Below are 25968 nucleotides of genomic sequence, written 5' to 3' on the forward strand. Positions count from 1 at the left end.
GTAGAATAATGGATATTTTGTGCGGTAAGAGTACTGTACAGCGGTTAGATAGCACTATTTAGTCTGCAACTAGCACTTGCATTGTCGGAATACACTTATCACATATATTTTTGCTGTATTCGGCACTGACGGAAAACACTTCATAACAACTGTATTTTTCACTTCCGCTGATTCCATCGACCTATACTACTGGCTGATCCATTGTTTGAAAGTCGGACATGTTTGTTGAACATTGTAATATAAGTAAGAAATGTTAATAAATGTAACACTGCTAAATGTAAAAATCATTTGTATTTTTGGTGGTGTTGCTGGATAAAAAGAATACATGATCATTATATTAAAATATAAGCTGTATATCGGCTCGGGGCAGAAGGACAAACTGGCTCGCCGTAGGCTCACTTTTGTCTTTCTTAACCCTCGCCAGAATACAGCTTATATTTTAGGACAATGACCACGTTTTCCATATATATATATACAGTACTGTACAGCGGTTATATAACACTATATACAGTACTGAATAGCGGTTAGATAGCACTATATACAATGCTGTACAGAGATTTAGATAACACTAAATACAGTACTTTACAGCGGTTATATAGCACTATTTATCGCACCTCGGACAGAAATGTCCCCAAATGATTGGCGGAGAGCGGTCACGTGGTGACCCCCTAACACTTTATAGGGGGTCAGTAAATTTTATTATGGTGCAATATGGCGGCTGTCGTCATCGCTTCAAAATTTCAACACATTCTCTTCAACTAAATGTACCATTTCTTTACCGTAAAAATATATTTTACTTATTTGTTATTTATGTAAAATCAATTAAAAATCGTTTCATACTTCAAATTAAATTAAATGCATTATTTTAAATACGAGTTGCTTCCCCTACGCCAGTTTGAAAGTTGATGACGCGGTGAAAGTCAAACGTAAGAATTCAAGCGTTTTCTTAACTGCGATCATAAACAAATGGAGGGGTTCGTTTCTAGGATAGATCTATCAACCCTCACTCTACAATTAATTTATCGGCATTACTTTAAGTGATTATCTCAGCGAAAAAGTAGAGATGATCATGAAGTCTGCGCTAAATGTTGGATGGATGTTTGTGTCACTTTTGTTTGTGATGCTTTTAACCCCTAGAGTGCCACAGAGCCTATATATAGGCTCTATGATACTACCGTTGAGTGCCAAAGGGCCTTTTTTTAGGCTCTCTGAAATTCGGCAGTTTAACAATAGTGATGACGTCATCTAACTATTCTGCAACGTCATTTTCGCGCTCCAGATCGGCTCGACGGGAAAATGGCGACGTGATTGTTTGCTCCAAGGTTTCGACTTTTTTCACCTAAGAACAATGGCTTTATTTATCGACGGATTTTTACCAAATTTAGTATAACAATACGAAATTGTCTGCTCTCTCAGTTCATACTATTTGCTGAGTCTTTCGATGTTTCATTTTCAAAATATCATTATTTTTGCACCGTTAAAACTCCATGAAACTTTCTTTTTTTTTTTACAAATAGCGTGAAAATGCTTGCTCATAGGACAAGGTTTTCTAAAAAAAACAATATAAATTAAAATTACTGATGTATGATCTGTAAGAGTAGATAATTTTCTGGATGTTTGGCAACTTGTTTAGAATCAATGAATAAATAAAATCAGGTAGATCTATATTGCAAAATTGACCATGTGAAAAGACGTTTCAGCCGAAATTGAGCATAAGAAGTCTATTCGTAGCAGTAAAATACTTAAAATTCCAAAAGCTTGTGCATTGGTGCCTGTCAGCCATGTTGTTTTCTGATTTGTCCTAAGTTACAATATGCATGTATGTAGGAAGCGGGACATATAAAAGAAAAGAGATCACCTCAAATACTGTTCGAGAATTACCTGTAGCGGTAAAAAGAATACGGACGGCTGAAGAACGACGGACAAAAGGCGATAATTAAGTATATAAAATTTACGTTATATAATTTAATTTTAAGGGATTCATGCTTAAGAGCAACATAAAATGCACAGGTATTAACGCAATATATCAATATCATAAATATACGAGAACATTGATTGACAGTTGCATTCTTATCTGTTGAAATAAGCACAGGCACAAAACATGTTTTATGTTAAATACAAATGTATGCTTAGACAAATAGCTCTCGTTCGCTTGAATGTTAATAATTACCGACATATCAAATGTACGTCAATAAATATCGACATCACCAAAAATAAGTAACTAACAAATCAACTTTAGTCGATTGTAGGATATTTTTTCGCGGGCTTTTTGGTGTACTCGCGCGGCTGGCAATACTGTTCAGATTTCTCTCTGATTAATGTGAATAACTTACACATATACATGCATACGATTTAATGCGGACTCGTTCGCCTTATTAATCTTTCTGAAAAAATAGATTTTGAAAATGCACAAAGTCTGCACCGGGAAAAAATTATATCATTTGTTCGAATTCCTTATCTTAAAGATGCTCCACCGCTGACGAATAGTATTTTTTCACTATCAAAAACAGGAGCAGACAAATTAGTATTTTTCTTCAGTTATAAAAGTTACTAACTTAACATCATTACCACCATTGAAAAGTTTGAGCTTCTAATTTTACTTCAAGTTAAAAATATGAAAAATAAATAATTGCATCCCGAAAAAATTCCGTCGCACTATATCCTATATGGAATGAAGTAGTGATTGCGCATGCACCAAAGGCGAAATAAATTATCTTATGTTATTTTTTGTGTTAATTAGGCATATATATACACGATTAAACACAAATTATTGTTCAAATGACGACTATCATTTATGCTCTGTCGGCGGTGGAGCATCTTTAAAATAAAGAAATATATGAAAGTGAAGTTATCGATTACACCTACCTCGCTAGCCATTACGATACTATCCCTGTTTTGGGTACTTGGCTTGCTATGTTGCGGTTATATATATACCACAGGCGTTAGGCTCTATAGACATGTTTCTCTCTATTAAATATATATATGTAATACTGTGACACAGTATTACCTTGTATGATATAAATAAAGAGAGAGAGAGAGAGAGAGAGAGAGAGAACTATCTATAGAGCCAAACCCCTGTGCTTATACCGTATCGCTGTACCATTCTCTCGTTCCCCCATCCACCGCTATCATTTATTTACCGAATGGATATACAATGTATCTCGGTGGCTGACCGTCTGTTTTTCCTATATCATTCTTAGTTTCTTATACATTTTAGAGTGATACAAATGTGCGAATACGGTACGTTCAAGGAATTTCCGTCGATTACAAGTAAGACACATGCATACATGTACAGATGACGTCACGAAGAATAAATGTTGTTTGGTTTTCTGTTTGGAATAAAATGTGATTTGAGACGATACATTGTTTTTTATTTCAACGATTCATATAATTCTATTTAAAAACTTCTGTTAAAATATCTGAAAATAGACATATAGCACATGACCTTAAACGCTACATCAACAGTTTCGGGTCAAAAGTCTTTCCGCATTGTTAAATTTTCCTATATATTTGTTTTATTTTCATTTTATCTTTGAATTTTTCTTATCTCTTTATTAGTGGATTTTTTCCAAATTCATCTATATGTTCAGCTCATTATATTTGCATAGCTCTCCAATGTTAATTTTTTTAAGATATCATTAGTTTTGTGCACATCTCAAAGCTGACACCTTCCTTTCCTTGTTATGCTAAACACGGCGATGAAGATGTTTTTTTGTTTATAAAATATGTTTTTTCTCAAAAGAATCAGTGACGAGAAACTATGCAAATATCATGAGCTGAAAGAGTAGAAAATTTCCCATTAGTATGTCAAATTTGGTAAAAATTCACTTGGCTAGAAAATGTACACAAACATGTACTTTTATCAGTTGTGCACAATAATATCCATTTTGTGACGAGAGGAATACAGGCTTGCCGTGATAATGACGTGACGTCATCGCTGGTTCTATTGTTCAATTGTTCTACGTCATATTTTTTTCAAATCACATTTTGATCGAAACACGGCTTGGCACTCTCTAAGAGGATTCCTGTGGCACTCAAAGGGTTAATATCTACAACCAGTCTGATGTCGCATTAAGGTAGGCTTTCTGTACACTGTTAGGTTGTTGATAGGCCTAAGCTTATATGAATTACTCAGTATTGTTCTTCAAGTTCTTTATACAGTTATTTGCAGATTCCGGAAAGAAATACATAAATAAATATGTAGGCCTACTGTAGGCAAACTATTTTGAAAGCGGCGAGTGTTTGTATACTTCGCCAGCATGATTAAGGTTTGATTTCAGATTCTTGAGAAAACAAATATCTAATGAAACAAATAAATGGTCCTCGATGCGATAAATTCGTTATATAGTCAGTTACTGACCCCCTATAAAGGCATAGAGGGTCAGTAAGAAGTATAGGAGGCTCGGGCTACGCCCTCGCCCCCTATAAATCTTACTGACCCTCTATGCCTTTATAGGGGGTCAGTAACTGACTATATAACTAATAATATATACAAACGGTACTGAATAGCGGTTAGATAGCACTATATACAATGCTGTACAGAGATTTAGCTAACACTAATTACAGTACTTTACAGCGGTTATAAAGCACTATATATAGTACTGTACAGCGGTTAGATAGCACTATATATAGTACTGAATAGCGGTTAGATAGCACTATATACAATGCTGTACAGAGATTTAGATAACACTAAATACAGTACTTTACAGCGGTTATATAGCACTATATATAGTAGTGACCGAAATCAAAATGCTTTAATTGGTTTATTATTTTTCTGGAGTTTTTACATTTAGAAATGAGTGTGAAACTACATGTGATTTGAAATAAGCATCGCATTGTAAATTCTGCTTCGTGATGACAGTTACAATCTTATGATTTTGCAACAAGTATAATTTCAAAACAACATAAGAAATTGATGCACTTCACGCTTTTATTTCATGGACGCGGTGCATGCGTGTTTGTAAATTGCATACATGTACATGTACTCCATTATACATGTAGCTCCATGTCTTAAGGACACAGTCAATAAAATGTATAATTTGTTCTCCGTTGAAACAACCCACTTCGACGTCAAACATATATTATTAACAGATTCAAATTGACATAAGATACATTCTCCTATGCTTAGTACTCCATTCCGTAAAATAAAATTCGTATACATACAGTTGGATTAGCCTAGGCCTACCAGTAATGTTGTTACTAGCCTAAGTGGAATTTTAAAAATAAACATCAAACGTATTCACTATTCAATGGCTCTAGATGCTTAATGAATGGTATTCGATTATTTCCTATTCTCCTAACGTGTTTATGTTGAAAATTTAAAAGCTTAAACTGTAGTCATCAGTTGGAAGTCATCATCATCTTTGTTAGAAACCGAAACAATCAACGTCGTTTGTCAAATTTTTTTATGGTTACGCTTCAAACTCAGGTCATCAAAGCGTTTGTTTCAAAGCGCTAGAAACACTAAGCGTTTTGGTAACGTAGACGATAACGTTATCTAAAAATAACCATGCATTATACTTTTTCTATAAACTACTTCCGGAAAAATCGTGCAATATATTTTTTATCTGTGATCACGTGGCGTGTTTTTGACCAATGAGAAGTGAAACAATTCCAGAAAAATAATAAAGCACTATACAGTACTGTTCAGCGGTTAGATAGCACTATACAGTACTGTAAAGTGGTTAGATAGCACTATACAGTACTTTACAGCGATTATATAGCACTATATACAATGCTGTACAGAGATTTAGATAGCACTAAATACAGTACTTTACAGCGGTTATATAGCACTATATACAGTACTGTACATCGGTTATATAACACTATATACAGTACAGTACAGCGGTTATGTAGCACTATATAAAGTACTGTACAGCGGTTATGTAGCACTATATACAGTACTGTACAGCGGTTATGTAGCACTATATACAGTACTGTACAGCGGTTATACAGCACTATAATTATACAGTACTGTACAGCGGTTAGATAGCACTATATACAGTACTGTACAACGATTAGATAACACTATATACAGTACAGTACAGCGGTTATGCAGCACTATATAAAGTACTGTACAGCGGTTATGTAGCACTATATACAGTACTGTACAGCGGTTAGATAGCACTATATACAGTACAGTACAGCGGTTAGATAGCACTATATACAGTACTGTACAGCGGTTATACAGCACTATAATTATACAGTACTGTACAGCGGTTTAGATAGCACTATATACAGTACTGTACAACGATTAGATAGCACTATATACAGAACTGTACATCGGTTATGTAACACTATATACAGAACTGTACAGCGGTTATACAGCACTATAATTATACAGTACTGTACAGCGGTTATGTAGCACTATATAAAGTACTGTACAGCGGTTAGATAGCACTATATACAGTACTGTACAACGATTAGATAACACTATATACAGAACTGTACAGCGGTTATACAGCACTATAATTATACAGTACTGTATAGCGGTTATGTAGCACTATATACAGTACTGTACAGCGGTTATACAGCACTATAATTATACAGTACTGTACAGCGGTTATGTAGCACTATATAAAGTACTGTACAGCGGTTAGATAGCACTATATACAGTACTGTACAACGATTAGATAACACTATATACAGAACTGTACAGCGGTTATACAGCACTATAATTATACAGTACTGTATAGCGGTTTAGATAGCACTATATACAGTACTGTACAACGGTTATGTAGCACTATATACAGTACTGTACAGCGGTTATGTAGCACTATATACAGTTAGATAGCATTATACGTTACTGTACACGATATACAGCGGTTAGATAGCACTATATACAGTACAGCTGTACATTACCGTGCATACTATATCGTGTGTTGTACGTTACCGTGCGTTACTATATCGTGTAATGTATGTTACCGCGCGTTACTATACCGTGTGCTGTACGTTACCGTGCATACTATATCGTGTGTTGTACGTTACCGTGCGTTACTATATCGTGTAATGTATGTTACCGTGCGTTACTATACCGTGTGCTGTACGTTACCGTGTGTTACTATATCGTGTGATGTACGTTACCGTGCGTTACTATATCGTGTGATGTACGTTATCATATGTTACTATATCGTGTGTTGTACGTTACCGTGCATTACTATATCGTGTGATGTACGTTATCATATGTTACTATATCGTGTGCTGTACGTTACCGTGCGTTACTATATCGTGTGATGTACGTTATCATATGTTACTATATCGTGTGCTGTACGTTACCGTGCGTTACTATATCGTGTGATGTACGTTATCATATGTTACTATATCGTGTGCTGCACGTTACTATATCGTGTGTTGTTAGTTACCGTGCGTTCCTATATCGTGTACTGTATGTTACCGTGCGTTACTATACCGCGTGCTGTACGTTACCAGGCGTTATTATATCGTGTACTATACGTTACCGTGTGTTACCATATCGTGTGCTGTATGTTACCGTGCGTTCCTATATCGTGTATTGTATGTTACCGTGCGTTACTATACCGTGTGCTGTACGTTACCGGGCGTTATTATATCGTGTACTATACGTTACCGTGTGTTACCATATCGTGTGCTGTATGTTACCGTGCGTTCCTATATCGTGTACTGTATGTTACCGTGCGTTACTATACCGTGTGCTGTACGTTACTATATCGTGTGCTGCACGTTACTATATCGTGTGCTGTACGTTACCGTGCGTTACTATATCGTGTGATGTACGTTATCATATGTTACTATATCGTGTGCTGTACGTTACCGTGCATTACTATATCGTGTGATGTACGTTATCATATGTTACTATATCGTGTGCTGCACGTTACTATATCGTGTGTTGTTAGTTACCGTGCGTTCCTATATCGTGTACTGTATGTTACCGTGCGTTACTATACCGCGTGCTGTACGTTACCGGGCGTTATTATATCGTGTACTATACGTTACCGTGTGTTACCATATCGTGTGCTGTATGTTACTCTGCCTTACTATATCGTGTACTGTACGTTATCGTGTGGTACCATGTCGGGTACTGCACGTTACTATATCGTGTGGTGTACGTTACTTTATTATATAGCTGTGTGTTTTGCTCGCTCCTGATTGGATGAAACTACACTTTTCTGCCACGATACAACATGATATCCACCTGAAAATTCAAAACTATGCATTGTGACGTCATCCCAGGTTAATATAAGATTCCAAAGCCCCCAGGTCGTATCCAAATATAGAAATCTTGCATTGTGTCGTCATGTAAAATGACGTCACAATCACTTAACATTTTGATATAAGATTCCAATGAGTCCAGGTCGTACCCAAATAGAGCGTAAAGGAATTTTTTGTGACGTCAAATATCTAATGTGACGTCATCATTCAGCGAGATTTGAAGGAGAGCAGAATGTTTACTGGAATCAATGTGACGCTTCCAATATTTGTGTGTACATTTTTTCCAGATTTTTCAAATGATAAGTAAAAGTATTACGTGATATTTTCTCTATTTTATTGATATTATCATCCTTCATTTTTCTCTTCGAAATTACCGTTTAAAAGTATCTGTCAGTTTCCTTATTACTCAACTTGCGCTTATAAGCGTGTTGATGGGTAAAAATGTCGTGTTAACATTCGTTCCGAAGGAAAGATAACTCTGTTATCGCACCTTACGTCTCATTTTATATTCAACATGACTATTGTGTATCGGGGAGAGATGCTACTCAACATCATGAAGAGGAAATACATATACATATATATGTAGTTAAATAGTTTACATATTGTAAATGTCATATATTAAAACAGATATCGACTTATTTTCAGGTGGATACGGTGATTTATCAACCCTCGAAAGTGATAAAACCTTCGGTCTTCGGCCTCGGGTAATATCGCTTCCTCGAGTTGATAAATCACCGTATCCACCTGAAAACAGGTCGATGTTTGTATAATATCGTGTGCCGTACGTTACCGTGCGTTACAATATCGTGTGTTGTACGTTACCGTGTGTTACTTTATCGTGTGCTGTACGTTACCGTGCGTTACTATATCGTGTTGCTGTACGTTACCGTGCGTTACTATACCGTTTGTTGTACGTTACTATATCGTGTGTTGTACGTTACCGTGCGTTACCGTGTGCTGTACGTTACCTGTGGAGGGACCTGGCCGGGGCTTAATATTGTCCATTGGTAGCTTTATTCTCAACACTCCTAAAATCATAAAACAACATTCATCAAATACTTATCTTACTTTACATACATGTCGAAATGAGTGGCATACAACATCAAATGCTTATCTTACTTTACATACATATCGAAATGAGTGGCATACAACATCAAATGCTTATCTTACTTTACATACATATCGAAATGAGTGGCAAACATCAAATTCTTATCTTACTCTACATGCAAATCGAAATGAGTGGCATACAACATCAAATGTTTATCTTACTTTACATACATATCGAAATGAGTGGCAAACTACATCAAATTCTTATCTTACTTTATATACATATCGAAATGAGTGGCATACAACATCAAATGCTTATCTTACTTTACATACATATCGAAATGAGTGGCAAACTACATCAAATTCTTATCTTACTTCACATACATATCTGTTATAATATTGGTTCGGTTCGCTTAGCTCAGGTAAAGTATTATACGCGTGCGCGTGTCAAGTACCGGAAGTTGTGTAACATGTGGTTAGTTCAATAAATGGATTCAAAGAGTTAACACTTGTTCGTGTGATTAAGGGCTCAAATCACAACATGGTGTCAGAATGTATAATAGGAACTACAACATCGATCAGTCAAGATGGCAAAGTTCCAGGCCCCAGAAAAGTTCGATTTTAGTCGTCCAAGCGGGTTGCAAGATTGGAGCACAAGGTTCGCGCGCTACAGAACTGCAACCAAACTACACAAGGATGAGGATGCAGTACAGATAAGTGCATTAATTTACGCTATGGGCAGTCAGGCCGAGCATGTATTTAAGACATTGGTATTCGATGTCGCGGGTGACGAGGATAAATATGACAAAGTGATCGAGAAATTTCACAATTATTTCATTCCAAAACGAAACATAATCCACGAACGAGCACGTTTTCATCAGCGGTCACAGGCACCCGGGGAATCTGTCGAGGAATTTGTTAGGGCATTGTATGAAATTGTCGAACATTGTAACTTCTCAGATCAGGATGAGTTTGTGAGGGATAGGGTTGTAATCGGACTTTCTGACCGGAACATTTCTGAAAAACTACAGATGAAAGCAGATTTGACTTTGGAGACTGCCATTCAAACTGCTCGGCAAGCAGAATTGGTAAAGTCACAGATTCGAGATCAAGGAGGTCATAAGCATGTTGAAGAGGTGAAAAAGGGGAGACCATTTAAAAAGAAAAACAACCCAAGTACCCATCAACAGGCCCAAGGTCACCAATACAATAAACATTCTCACAATGATAGGGGTACCTGCTCGCGCTGTGCTCGTACGCACGGACAGAATAAATGTCCAGCTATAGGAAGGCGATGTAGAGCTTGTAACAAAATGGATCACTTCGCGTGTTGTTGTCGGACTAAAAAGGACGTAAAGGAAGTGACGGAGAGGGACGAGTTCTTTCTGGGAGCCATAACATCATGCTACAGTCATGAAAAGGCATGGGAAACACCCCAACAACATTTAAGATAGACACTGGAGCAGCCACCAGCGTAATATCTCAAGCGACATATAATAAACTTTACCCTAGACCAAAGTTGTCCCCCACTGGCTCAGTACTCCAGGGTCCAGGAGGAAAGGTACTTCCCTCAGAAGGGAAATTTGACTGTGTAGTTAAATTGAAGGGGAGACAATTCAAGTTTCCAGTCTGCGTGTTGGAGGGATCAAGTTCTAGCAATTTACTCGGACGGAATGTCGCGCATCAAATGGGGCTAGTGGTGAGAGTGGAGGCAATAACGGACGACTTGTTTGGAACAACAAGATTAGTGGCATGTGAACCAGTGAGTATTAAACTCAAGGACCATGCTGTTCCCTATTGCGTCAGTGCCTCAAGGCGAATACCATTCCCATTACTGGAAAAGGTGAAAACTGAACTTAGTCGCATGGAAAAAGATGGTATCATAGAAAGGGTGACAGAACCAACAGACTGGTGTGCGCACATGGTTCCAGTGGTGAAAAAGTCTGAGAAGATCCGAATATGTGTGGATCTCAAAAAACTTAATGAAGCTGTGATGCGAGAACACTTCATGCTACCAACTCTAGAAGATATAGCTCCTAAGCTAGCTGGAGCTAAAATATTCTCCAAGTTAGATGCCAGTAGTGGATTTTATCATGTCCCCTTGGATATTGTAAGTAGTCGGCTCACTACCTTTTAACTCCTTTTGGACGGTTCGCGTTTCGTCGTGTCCCCTTCGGCATTACATCGGCACTCGAGGTCTTCCAGCACAAGATGTCAGAAATATTGACTGGTCTGGAGCGAGTCGAGGCAATCATCGACGATACGTTAATCTATGGAAGCTCACAAGAGGAATACGATGAACGTCTAGCCAAAGTTTTAGACAGGATAAGAGAATCGGGCCTTAAGCTTAACAAGGAAAAATGTGAGTTTGGGAGGTCAAAATTGGAATATTTCGGCCATGTGGTCAGCGGAGATGGGATCAGCGTTAACCCCAGTCGCGTTGAAGCTATTGGGGGACTCGAACCACAAAAAGACCTTACTGAGCTACGGAGAGTCATTGATATGAGAAATTACCTAGAACAGTTTATTCCAGACCTGTCAACAATACTACGTCCCATGACAGATCTCTTGAAGTCTGATGTTGTATGGCAATGGACTCCTAATCAGCAAGGAGCATTTGAGGAGATAAAGAGAAAACTGACCAGTACTCCGACATTGACATTTTATGGTCCAGACAAACCAACGTTTGTCAGTGCTGACGCAAGCAGTTATGGCCTGGGTGGTGCACTATTCCAAAAGGATGGAGATGAGCTCAAGCCAGTAGCATTCTGCTCTCGCACCCTAACTCCTGCTGAGTCACGGTATGCGCAAATTGAAAAGGAGTGTTTAGCGCCTGTGTGGGCCTGCGAGAAATTCGAGCGTTATTTGATAGGACTAGAGTCTTTCAAATTGTTCACTGATCACAAACCTCTAGTGCCACTTATCAACAATCAGGACCTAGACAGGACACCTCTGAGATGTCAACGACTCCTCATGCGTCTGTGGAGATTTAATCCGATAGCAGAACATGTACCAGTGAAGCTTCTGGTTGTTCCGGATACTTTGTCGAGGAGCCCTCTCGAGATATCTGAAGTTTTATCAGATGAAGAGGTAGAAATATTTGTAGACTCGGTTGAATCAACAGCAGAGGATCCACAGCTCGCGAAAGCTTAAAGCCTTACTAAAACTGGCTGGCCGGATCGCGAAAACTCTTTACAGAATATGGAAGGCTATTTTGCGGTGCGAAATGAACTGTCCGTCTTAAACGGATTGCTACTTTACAGACAGAGGATCGTTATACCTGGCTGTTTACAGAAGGAAATTCTGGAAACACTTCATGAAGGCCACCTTGGTATTACCAAGTGTCGCGAACGTGCAGCAACATGCGTGTGTTGGCCCAACATCTGTAAGGATCTCAAGGAAATAGTGGAAAAGTGTACATTCTGTCAGGAGCATAGCCCTACCCAAAGGAAAGAATCTTTGAAGGTCACCGCTCTACCAGGGAGACCTTGGCAGAAGATCTCCGCAGATCTGTGATTTCAGAAGCTACCTAGTGGTCATGGACTACTATTCACGATTCCTCGAGATTGCCCACCTATCAAATATAACCAGTGGCCAAGTTATCGGCAAATTAAAGAACATATTTGCGCGATTCGGAGTTCCCGAGGAACTAGTGTCTGATAATGGTCGACAGTTTACTGCGAAAGAATTCAGCACATTTGCTGAGAAGTATAACTTTATTCAGACTTTTACTAGTCCTCACTACCCTCAGGCAAACGGAGAAGCGGAGAGCGGAGTGAAGATTGCCAAACGGATTCTGGCACAAGACGATATCTTCTTGGCGCCCATGGCATAGAGGGCGACACCTATCGCCTCGATGGGGGCAAGTCCAAGTCAATTGATTATGGGACGACTGATTAGGACCCCGGTACCAGTTGTTCCCAAAACACTGAATCCAAAATGGCTTGAGTAAGAAACGTATTGATCAGCATGACAAAAGCTACAAAGAGCGGTACAAGGCTCAATATGATCGTCACAATGCGGTGCGTACATTACTTGAACTCGAGCCTAGATACACAGTTAAGCTCAAGCTTGACAACCAGAAACTGTGGAGTTCACAAGGGATCGTCGAGAGGACCAGATGAGACAACCGAAGACACTTATTGTTGACCAGACGCGGATCTAAGCTCGTCGATGATTCCGAAGTAATGCAGGGAGCTGGAAACCCTGTGCTTTTGGACAAGCCAGTGTCAAAAGTGATTCCAGACCCAGTAGTCCAACCTAATGTCCCACCTGGGAACACGGCGGATGTTTTGAAGGACAGGAACATTCCAGACTGTGACAATGAGTGTTCATCAGAGCTAGACTCTGATCGTGATCGTGATCTTGCGCGCAGTGACAATTCAATAACCAAGTCTATTACTACGCGCTCGGGTAGATGTGTTGTGAAACCCAAGCGTTTCGATGATTTTGTTTAGTTCTAGCTAAGGCATAGCTGTATGTCGATTGATCAATATGGACATGGCTAATTGATTAATATGGACATGGTTAAATGTTTACTATGTGTAAAGTTTTTAGTGTTTTCAAGAGTTAATTGATAACTTTGTTTCCTTGAAAAAAGGGGAGATGTTATAATATTGGTTCGGTTCGCTTAGCTCAGGTTAAGTATTATACGCGTGCGCGTGTCAAGTACCGGAAGTTGTGTTACATGTGGTTAGTTCAATAAATGGATTCAAAGAGTTAACACTTGTTCGTGTGATTAAGGGCTCAAATCACAACAATATCGAAATAAGTGGCATACGACATCAAATGCTTATCTTACTTTACATACATACCGAAATGAGTGGCATAAAACATCAAATGTTTATCTTACTTCACATACATACCGAAATGAGTGGCATACAACATCAAATGTTTATCTTACTTTACATACATATCGAAATGAGTGGCATACAACAGCATACTCTACACATATTTTTTCTGAAACATGTAACTGAGAGATATTTGGGTATTTAAATCAGAGTTGGCCATTTTGTCGTCGCGTGTCACATTGCACTTCTACATAATGGGTCTTCCAACCCTTTTGAGTAGTTAGGTAGATGTGCTATTGCTCTGTATACCGGTGTGAAACAATAACGGCGATCCTCATTAAATATTACCGGTTATCCGGACACAAAACAAGACCAGCACTGTCTACCAGCTCTGAAGAAAAGAAGTACATAGATTGGAAAGGTGGTTGTTCTCGTCAACTGTTTAAATATTTTAAAGTGAGAAGCCTCGCTTGACACTCCAGTTGTATTCTCAATAACGTAGACCAATTTCACACGATTATTCCATTGTACTACCAGTAAATAAAATAGATCGTGAGCACTAAAGTCGCTTGCCTGGCCCTATCCGGTTTGAAATGTAAACCTACTAGTAGGCTATTGACCTCCAATATGTCGCTTTGTCCTTTCAAGTTGTTCTTTTTAGATAGAAGTGTATGTTTTGGTAATATGTTACTTTGTATTTTCAATAGAGTATAAGTAAATGGCATTATATCATATCAACCGATTAGGATTTACATTTCCTGTTAAATGACAAACTTTAATGTAACTTTGTCAGCATTAAAATGACGCTGATTCAGTTATGTAGTTATATTAATTGAAGACAGAATACCCGATACACTGTGTATATACTCTTTATTTTCAGGTATTAAGGTTGCGTGTGTGCGCTCATCATATAATTCTATTCATGGTATTATATACTGGGTGTTTATAAGTGTAATCAAAGAAAATTCTATATAATCTATAATTAAGTACTACTATACAATACCAAATATTATTACAGCTAATGAACTCTACAAATATCAAAACATTCAGAAAGTTATGTATTTACAAAAGTTATGTGTTTACAAAAGTTATGTATTTACAAAAGTTATGTGTTTACAAAAGTTATATCATTTCTTTTCCTTCTAAATTGCATTTGTTGAATGTTGGTAATGTACTAATCTGTTTCCCTATATACTCTGTTCTTTGAAAAAGACTAAAAAAAGTTTTTGTACAACCTTGCACCGTGTAAAAGTAAAATACTCATGATGCATCCTTTTAAAAAGACACACCTAGAATGTCGTCCATTACATTCTATGAAATATTTTACAAAAAGAACGGGATTTTTGTAAGCTGCTTTTTAATGATGCAATACGAGTTTACTCGTATCGCCATTGTCAGTGGACCCATACTATTTACTCATGTGCAATATTTTAGCGCTGATATGGCTGTACTACATTAAACAGAGGATACATTATGGTAAATTGCCCATATTGTTTTTATGGTACAATAGCAACGAATGAGTAATAATGACATTCATTCACCTCCAAGGAACAATGTAGTCATTGAAGCTTGAAAATGTAACAGACAATGAATATCCTAATAATTCTATCAATAGTCACGGAGTAGATAAATAAGTCGAAAATGGAAAGCTCTGTGCCTAGTAATCATGGAAAATGGCACACAGACATCGTCATTTAATAGATGTAACACATGATCTCAACAAAATGACTGGTTTATAAGGTATAACCTCCGATACTGTTTATCTATCCATAACAGAGATGTTTATATATATTCAAATACAGGGTTAACAGAGATGTTTGTATCTAATTAAATACAGGGTTAACAGAGATGTTTATATCTAATTAAACACAGGGTTAACAGAGATGTTTGTATCTAATTAAATACAGGGTTAACAAGAGATGTTTATATCTAATTAAACACAGGGTTAACAGAGATGTTTGTATCTAATTAAACACAGGGTTAACAGAGATGTTTATGATGTTTATATCTAATTAAACACAGGGTTAACAGAGATGTTTATATCTAATTAAACACAGGGTTAACAGAGATGTTTATATCTAATTAAACACAGGGTTAACAGAGATGTTTATATCTAATTAAACACAGGGTTAACAGAGATGTTTATATCTAATTAAACACAGGGTTAACAGAGATGTTTATATCTAATTAAACACAGGGTTAACAGAGATGTTTATATCTAATTAAACACAGGGTTAACAGAGATGTTTATATCTAATTAAACACAGGGTTAACAGAGATGTTTATATCTAATTAAACACAGGGTTAACAGAGATGTTTATATCTAATTAAACACAGGGTTAACAGAGATGTTTGTATCTAATTAAACACAGGGTTAACAGAGATGTTTGTATCTAATTAAACACAGGGTTAACAGAGATGTTTATATCTAATTAAACACAGGGTTAACAGAGATGTTTATCTATCTAATTAAACTATAAACACAGGGTTAACAGAGATGTTTTTTATATCTAATTAAACACAGGGTTAACACAGGGAGATGTTAACAGAGATGTTTGATCTAATTAAAACAGGTAACAGAGATTTTATTTACAAAATTAAAACACAGGGTTAACAGAGATGTTTTTTCTATTATTAAACACAGGGTTAACAGAGATGTTTGTATCTAATTAAACACAGGGTTAACAGAGATGTTTGTATCTAATTAAACACAGGGTTAACAGAGATGTTTATATCTAATTAAACACAGGGTTAACAGAGATGTTTATATCTAATTAAACACAGGGTTAACAGAGATGTTTATATCTAATTAAACACAGGGTTAACAGAGATGTTTATATCTAATTAAACACAGGGTTAACAGAGATGTTTATATCTAATTAAACACAGGGTTAACAGAGATATTTATATCTAATTAAACACAGGGTAAAATGATCATTAAGACAGAATAACTGCCACGCCAACACCTATATACTGTAGTGACAATGGGAGAAAACGGCGTATTTATAACCAGATAGCCATTCAATTAGGATTTAATGTACTTTTTTTTTTATCTTTTTATAATAATCTCTTATTTTCTCTCTACCCTAGTTTATATTAGATCTAAACACTGATATGTTGCTTCTCCGCAAGAATATTCTGCTCTTTTTTTATTTATTTATTTTTTTCCACAAACACATAGCAAAAACACAACAAAATATTTGAATATTTTCAGTTGTTTTAGTAAACAGTAGATTGCTAAGTAACGAATAGTCAAACTCATCAAATGTATACCGGTCATGGTCTCGTGCAATGTTATCTAACCAACAAGTATTTTGCTACTTGAAATACATTGTGCAAACCATTGAACAACATGTACCATCATGTCATACCAACTCGGCAGCGCCATCAACGATTATCGATAAACTTTTATTTTTAATGTCGACATGTTTCTCGTGAGCTTACAGATGTTCACCATAAAAAGATTTTATGTTTCATATTACTACTACAACATTAGCATACCCGTTACATATAACAACCTCTACCAAGCGTTTACTAATTATCATAAAACAATATACATTGATTCGCATACACACAGACTGTTTACTAATTATCATTAGCAATATACATTGATTAGCATAGATACATCCGACAAACGTTCGTAAAAGTCAATATTTGATAAACTTACCAAATCTTTTAAAGTGTTTCTGACATCTTGTCTCATCTGGTTTGGTGATACGTTTGGCAGTACAACAGTCGTGACCCGTCACATATCCGTCTATTACCAGGAATTGTAATTCTGGTCTCGTTACCTGGAATTCTGCTCCGTCACCTATATATAGCTACCGTGACAGGTACACGTATACTGTTGTACAAAGCATAAGGCTTGTTCTGCTAACAATACGAATAGTACAATCATTATTATTGGGGTCGGGGAATGCTTTATAATGTCGATATGTAGCGATATGCACAATGATTTAATAGACTATGAACAAGAAGAATTGCTTTCAGTATTCCCTAATTGATCCGTAGATTGTAGCTTGATGATTTCACATCCACTTTAGATTGCTTTGTGGTTATAATTAGGTCACCGTACCAACCATAGTATCATATATGTCATTATATCTTTCAATATAGTGTAGGTGCTGGCCAATGTCAATGTCTATCAAGGACATACATAGACAGTATCAACGGTATCGGCCTTGGCCGAAAAAAAACACACCCTCTTCTCGGGAACATAAAGAGTACTATTGCGTATAGGGTCACCAAACCACAAAATAGTCGGTAGTGTAAAACGTTAATAACCGTACATTTTCTTACCTGATTTGCTATGTGCTGCACTTCACGATCTGGCGACTTCCGCATACTAATAAATAAGAACACATTGTTCGAATTGCTCGAAGTGTATGACTAGCTCTACTTTAATGACAATAATTATTATTGAGAAACAAATATAATTTTACTGATCCCTCCAAACGTGTAGTACTTCGGACATATATCATCTTCGATAGTCCAGAGGGTTACTATTACTGCCTAATATTACCTTGACTAAGTCATCGAAAAAAAATGAAGGCAGTTCAGGAGAAAAATAGACCAAGAACAGGCCTACAGAGACTTCCTTTGAAGATTTATAGAGAGTGAAGTCCAACTTCGAAGCCATATAGTGTACCATTATTAGATTATTTTTTTTAATGTATATTAAAGAACCAAACCATCTACTCATCTGTTGTCGCACACACAGAGCCTTCACTTTACTATAACATAGTCCAGGGGTGATATTAGTCATAAACTAATAATAACACTTTGGATATCGAGGATACATTGTTCTGTAGACCGCGACTTACTTTTGACTTTGACCTTTAGAGCAAAAACGCAAATTATATTTATGAAAAATGCAACATTTGAAGAATAGCACTTATCTCTAGCTAGACCCAGGCTTACCAACAATAATTAGGAGGCTGAATAGGTGCGACAAAACTCTGGGGTACATGCAAGACAAATTCATCCATATGAACATAGTGGTACTGTTCTGAAAATACATGTAAAATGAATTCAATGGGTGTTTTTTAAAGAAAAAATCCTCAATAAATTGAATGCGCGACCGTATCACGAAATGGCCGTGGTATCTACCACGACCATATCTATTCACTTTATCATCTATATCATACTCAGTACTAGTTGAGCTGGATTTTAACGTTTAAAATGTGATTTTTCCACATAGTGGCAATTTTGGATTTCAAACTGAACTGAACTGAACAATAACCCTGTGCTAGGATAGCGAGTTCCCAGAGATGCAGAAACCGAGTGATTCATGATTTTCAGACCAATGACAGTTTCAGGGCAGGCAGAGAAGGATGCCAAAGTTTTTTGGTTTGTTTATTTTTACGTCCTATTAACAGCCAGGGTCATGTAAGGACGTACCAGCGGTCAGTACCTGGCAACTGCCCCACATGGGATTCGGGGATGCCTAAGTATTTGAAGACTATCAGCTTGATGTTCGATAAGGATACAGAGCAGAGACATCCTCTTTTCAGAAACGGAGAGGAATGTAGTGAAATGGGATTCCCCTAATGTAGTGAAATAGGACCTCCCTGTATGACGCTAAGAACACAATTCGTCCCATAAATATGTAATACATTAGTCAATTCTGCAACGGTATGAAATTTTCCTTTGTACGTCAGTCTACAGTTTGGTGCGTAATTAGTGAATGCACGGTTTTTTTGTATAGCTCTGTTCACTAGGACTGTTGATAATTTTTCGAGATGCAATTAATTACCTTTTTTCTGAAGAAAATAAGAAACTCAAACTTGTAAAGTGTAAAGTTAGTTACCATTCGATAATTACCATTCATCGGTGGTTTACAACTGGACATTGTATTGATAATTTAAAAGGTAATTATATAAGTGCATTGCAAGTTTACTATCCCAAATTCAAATACAGTGTCCGATATCGACCCAGAAGTTCATCTGAATCGTTGATATATAATTTATTATATTCATCCAATTTAAATAAATACATTGCCAATTCCCAAACAATCTGAGTTGCTACTTATTACTGACAGTAATCCTTCTGGCTTCAATACTTACGTGTCTTGCAAGCTTTGGGGTCGTTAGAGAACTTTCTCAGCACACTTTTTATATTTTCAACAAGAGGCCCAAGGGCCTTAACGGTCATCTGACTACCTTGGCAATAGCTGTATAGGAAACAAGGACATAGTCATTCAGATCCCCCGCCAATGGAGATATCAAAGCTGAAGTAAGTTTGATTGCGGAGACTTGTGTGTATGAAAAAAAAACAGGAAAAAGGAAGTTGAGCTCAAGAAAGATGGAGTATAATTCAAGTAGAGTGGGGCTGCAATTGTTGAATCAGGTATACAGCCTTGACATTTATATTAGACTATATACACAAAGATAGGTGGAGTTTTGCAAAGTAACATTTACCATTTACCATGATATTTTCAGCAATGTTTCCATGGTAACGGAAAAAGTGCAAAAAATGAAAACCTAAAAATAGCAAAAGGTACTACTAGACCATAAAAAGAATGTGTCTATGAAGTTTCATGGAAATATCTCTGCTGGTTTTAGAGTTATGCTCCGGAAACCATTCGTACGGACGGACGGACGGACGGACGGACGGACGGACGGAACCCATTTGTATATCCCCCGCCAACTTTGTTGGGCGGGGGATAATCAATTAGATTTGGTGTCATGGTTAAAAAATAAAAACACTTGGTCATGACCATGTAAGGATCATTTAATGCAGGTTTCAGTCAAACTGCATGGGTAGAACTTCAAGAAGTTCAAAATGTGTTTTCAAGATGGCGGCTTTGGTGGTCATCTTGGTTTTCGGGTCAACCCGACAAATAACAACACTTTGTTGGGGCAATGTCAGTATCCTTAAAATTATTCAGACAAGTTCCAGCAAAATCCCACTGGTAGAACTTGAGAATAAAGTCAAACTATATTTTCAAGATGGCGGGAGTGGTGTCCATCTTGGATTAAGATATAAAGATATAAAAGATAAGATATAAAAACAGTTGGTCACGACCATGACAAGGATCATTCATGCAAGTATCAGCTAAATCACACTGGCAGAATTTGAGAAGAAGTTCAAAATTCAAGATTTTAGAATATTTGACCCCCCTGACCTTGATAGTTGGTCGAGGTCATTTATTTCAATAACTTTGGTAACCCTTCATCCCAGCATGGCACAGGCCAAATATGAGTACCCTGGACCTTTTGGTTATTTAGAAGAAGTTATTCAAAGATTTTAGCCTATTTGACCCCTGTGACCTTGACAGCAGGTCAAGGTCATTCATTTTCATAACTTTGGTAGCCCTCTTTCCCCGCATGGTACAGGCCAAATATGAGTACTCTGGGCCTTAAGGTTATTGAGAAGAAGTCGTTCAAAGATTTTAGCCTATTTGACCCCTGTGACCTTGAATGAAGTTCAAGGTAATTTATTTTAACACCTTTGGTAGCCCTTCATCCCCGCATGCTACAGGCCAAATATGAGTACTCTGGGCTATATGGTTATTGAGAAGAAGTCATTCAAAGATTTTAGCCTATTTGACCCCTGTGACCTTGAAAGTAGGTCAAGGTCATTAATTTTCACAACTTTGGTAGCCCTTCATCCCAGCATGCAACAGGCCAAATATGAGTACTTTGGGCCTTAATGGTTATTGAGAAGAAGTCGTTCAAAGATTTCAGCCTATTTGACCCTTGTGACCTTGAAAGCAGGTCAAGGTCATTAATTTTCACAACTTTGGTAGCCCTTCATCCCAGCATGCTACAGGCCAAATATGAGTACTCTGGGCTTGATGGTTATTGAGAAGAAGCCATTCAAAGATTTCAGCCTATTTGACCCCTGTGACCTTGAAAGTAGGTCAAGGTCATTTATTTTCACAACTTTGGTAGCCCTTCATCCCAGCATGCTACAGGCCAAATATGAGTACTCTGGGCCTTATGGTTATTGAGAAGAAGTCGTTTAAATGAAAAGTTTACGGACGGCGGACGCCGACGGACGGTGCATGATGACTATAGGTCATCCTGACCCTTCGGGTCAGATGACCTAAAAAGACATGCAGCACTTGCTGTGAAATTTATGCTGCAATTAAATAAAATGTATATTATTGGTTCTGTATTGATCTCCTTATCAAATAATACGGGTAGTGATGTCTGATGGCGATGGACCAGATGAAAGTTTGTGAGGAGTCTTAGAGTTGGAGGAAACCGGAGTGCCTAGAGAAAACACACCTGATCGGGTAGGTGACTTCTAACCTTTTCACGTCCGTGCCAGAAATCGAACCCCGGCTGGCTAAGTGAAAGGCGAGTGGCTTTAACCACTACACCACCCGATCACCTAGTAATTTAAACTATTTACCTCTATTTCACCTAATGGGCTCCGCCCCTCCTGTCCAATTGCGATCAGTGTCAAAATTTATACAAACTCCCCCAAAGAAGTTTCTAGTTAAATCTGGTTACAATCTATGCAGAACTCTATGACTAGTAACAATTTCAAGGAAATGTTAACGGACGGATGGAAAGCAGGACAGACGACTGAAGTCATGCCATAGCGGGCCAGGTGAGCTAAAAATAGTGGCTTCAATTGTTTGGAATTGTCCAAAAATTTAAATATGCATATCCAGAGAATGACACTATTATACTTAGTTAGTAGAGGTCAGCTTCAGAAAACAAAACGTATCAATAGAATTGGTCTAAAATTTTATTTGACGATTCTTTGAAACAAAATGTGTCCAATAGGAATTCTTAATTGATAAAGATCTTGCAAGTGAGAAAAAGCAATAAATCAGCACTTTCAAATGAGTATATTGGTTATGTTCATTCGTGAAAAATTTGTGTGTGACATGCACGGTTATATCTTTGAACTTTCGTACATGGGGTGCTCTGGATACATAAATTTGAATCTGTTCAAAAGAAAAACAAATTCATTCCTTTGAAAGATATTTAGTTAACTCCTCATTGACAAGAAAAAGCAAAGAATACTTATTTATAGTATTTCCAAATACACTTTCACTATGTCAAAAGAGAAGAAAGGCGCATTAATAGTTTAGTTCTAAATGACATCATTAATGATCTACTTTACAATATTGAGTTAATCTTAGACCAGATTAAACTCAATGTTATAGAGTATATAAATAAAAGAATCATACTCCCATTTTCACTAATTAGTAAACAAATCTAAAAGTTCATATATTATGTGTCCAGGGAGTGGTCATGGGTAGGGTCGATCATCGGTGACCATGTAGCTGAATCAGTAAAACATTCGTTTTTCGGAGGTACTAAGTTCGAGCCCACATCTGGCTGCTACATTTCCTCCCCTCGTATTATATATGAAGTATAACAATACCAGCACTCATTCAATCAGATCAAAATATAATCCACAGACCTTTCCTGTCTCCCTTTTCTTGTTTATTGTTATTGTCAATAACAACGGGAATGTAGAACTCCCTAAGAAATTAAGTAAGACCCATGCTAATCTAGTTAAAATTTTATCTCTTTTATGATTACCCGGGTAATATAATGTATTACAAGAAGTTATATCACAAAGAAATATCAGTTGTGGTGATTCAATAAATACTGAAACAATATTTTATTCTTAAGCACAATACAATACCCAAACAGAAGGTCCTAGCCAGTTTACTTGCTCATCCTTGAATTTCCAAGATTTTCGCCAAACAATGGAAGTGAAAACAAGGGCTCTAAGAATTTGGTATTAAAAGACTGGGTGATATGGTTGGTACTATATATAGCACTAATAATTACCTGTACATATGGACAGCTTTCTATGTGCACATACAGACAACTTCCACAACAATGTGACAAGTAATATTGTACAACAAAAAATCAACAAACATATATATTATTAGCTACTGGAATAGCTCTACATGCATAAACGACATAACAATGATTTTGTTCTTATACAACTCTAGAGGGAGGAATTAATTTGATACACAGTACAAACAATTCTATATTTACAATTAGCAGATATAAGGATACATTATCATGTAACACATCCGTTATCCCACCCTGCAGATTTAAGGATACATTATCATGTAACACATCCATTATCCCACCCTGCAGATGTAAGGATACATTATCATGTAACACATCCGTTATCCCACCCTGCAGATTTAAGGATACATTATCATGTAACACATCCGTTATCCCACCCTGCAGATTTAAGGATACATTATCATGTAACACATCCATTATCCCACCCTGCAGATGTAAGGATACATTATCATGTAACACATCCATTATCCCACCCTGCAGATGTAAGGATACATTATCATGTAACACATCCATTATCCCACCCTGCAGATGTAAGGATACATTATCATGTAACACATCCATTATCCCACCTTGCAGATGTAAGGATACATTATCATGTAACACATCCATTATCCCACCTTGCAGATGTAAGGATACATTGTCATGTAACACATCCGTTATCCCACCCTGCAGATGTGAGGGCACTTTATCATGTAACACATCCGTTATCACACCATGCAGATGTAAGGATACATTATCATGTAACAAATCCATTATCCCACCCTCATATATATGTATAAACAGACTTCATAGACACTTTGGGCTGAACTTCGATAAATATTAGAAATTTTTAATACATTAGTCAATACTGGTTCACCAATCAATATATAATGAACATGGTTATATAGTAAAAGTTTGGTGTTCCATGTATACAATATAATGTAAGTATAATAGTAATAACCAGAAAATTGGTGAATAAAATATGAAATTTTCCTGTAATACTACCACGTTCCAAGCACTACCTCTAAAGGTAATGCAAAAATTAAAAGATAAGAAATTCAGAATTTCAAAAACTACATGCATTCAATAGCCTGGTTGCAGGTTAAAAACAAGGCAATTCTAAGAATTCAGTAGGTCATGAGTCATATAAGATTTATATTCACTGTCTGAATGTGAAACACTGAAATAACAAGAATGTCTATTAATAAACCACAACCATACTATCATAGTATGGCCTCCAATATACAAAATCATCACAATCCAAAATATGTCTATTTCATGTCCATCCTGGTATACCCTTTAAGTCTACCATTTCGTCTACCATTTCATGTCCACCCTGGTATATCCTATAAGTCTACCATTTCATGTCCACCCTGGTATATCCTTTAAGTCTACCATTTTATGTCCATCCTGGTATATTCTTTAAGTCTATCTGTTCAGAAAAGTAACTAATATCCACCAGTTTGTGAAGCTCAGAGTGAAATATCCAGAATCATTCATAAATAATCTTCTACATCACAGTCATTAGGGCTTTCATGTCTCCAAACCTTGTCCTATACACTACAGAGAAGCATCTACACACGGTTGTCTCTAACGTTATGATACTACACAGCCACTGAAGTTACTGGGGTCCTTCTCTGACATAGGCGTTTCTTTCTCCTTCACTGGGGGTAGGTCCTCAGGCTTCTTACTCTTGTCTTTGTTCTGAATGAGACGTAAATTGGTCAGTTTCAGCCTAGAAAATGTCTAAGACATAAATGTCCCCGCCTCCATGTAACAAAACGCGGAAGGACAGAATGTACATGAAAAACACTTGATGCCCCCAATCCATTGCATGGCAAAAACGGTTTTTTATCCAAGTCTTAATTAACAACATTCACAATTAAATTGAATGCAATTAAATATGATAACACATTTTGCAGACAATAACTTTAATCACTATATAAAAATCACTATATAAAATGCCACAAAAATGTTTCATATACAAGTAAGATAAAACTAATATAGAAGTCTAGATCATGAAATAAAATTGTTCTGAAATGTATGTATGTACAAAGTGCAGCAAAAATGTGTTGGTTTACGGTATCAGACGAGGTTTGACCTAAGGAAATCTAAAGGCTAATACACGTATCTAAATACTATACATGTACACATATTGATCTCATTTATTT

General features: G+C 36.9%; 3 protein-coding genes across 3 annotated transcripts in view; 2 read left to right on the forward strand and 1 right to left on the reverse strand.

The window, feature by feature from the left end:
- The window catches only part of LOC138319087 (zinc finger C2HC domain-containing protein 1C-like), a 168543-nt gene extending 146548 nt beyond the window's left edge, over window positions 1-21995 (forward strand). The window contains exon 5 of the transcript XR_011207949.1: window positions 21986-21995. The gene's annotated coding sequence lies outside the window, so the exon portion shown is untranslated. The remainder of the gene's footprint in view (window positions 1-21985) is intronic.
- The window catches only part of LOC138319083 (uncharacterized), a 66767-nt gene that overhangs the window by 39510 nt on the left and 1289 nt on the right, over window positions 1-25968 (reverse strand). The window contains exons 2-3 of the mRNA XM_069261995.1: window positions 17692-25501; window positions 9156-9215 (exon numbers count right to left, since the gene is read on the reverse strand). Of these exons, the coding sequence (XP_069118096.1) occupies window positions 9156-9192 (37 nt within the window). The 5' untranslated portion in view covers window positions 9193-9215; window positions 17692-25501. The remainder of the gene's footprint in view (window positions 1-9155; window positions 9216-17691; window positions 25502-25968) is intronic.
- On the forward strand, window positions 9822-10688 carry LOC138319740 (uncharacterized). Its single transcript, XM_069262875.1, has one exon. The coding sequence runs from the start codon at window positions 9822-9824 to the stop codon at window positions 10686-10688; it is 867 nt and encodes a 288-aa protein (XP_069118976.1).

This window comes from Argopecten irradians, chromosome 3 (genome assembly GCF_041381155.1).
Source record: "Argopecten irradians isolate NY chromosome 3, Ai_NY, whole genome shotgun sequence".
NCBI lineage: Eukaryota > Metazoa > Mollusca > Bivalvia > Pectinida > Pectinidae > Argopecten > Argopecten irradians.

Excerpts from the sequence above, each read along its gene's own strand:
- LOC138319740 (XM_069262875.1), top strand. The coding sequence starts at position 9,822 with ATGGCAAAGTTCCAGGCCCCAGAAAAGTTCGATTTTAGTCGTCCAAGC.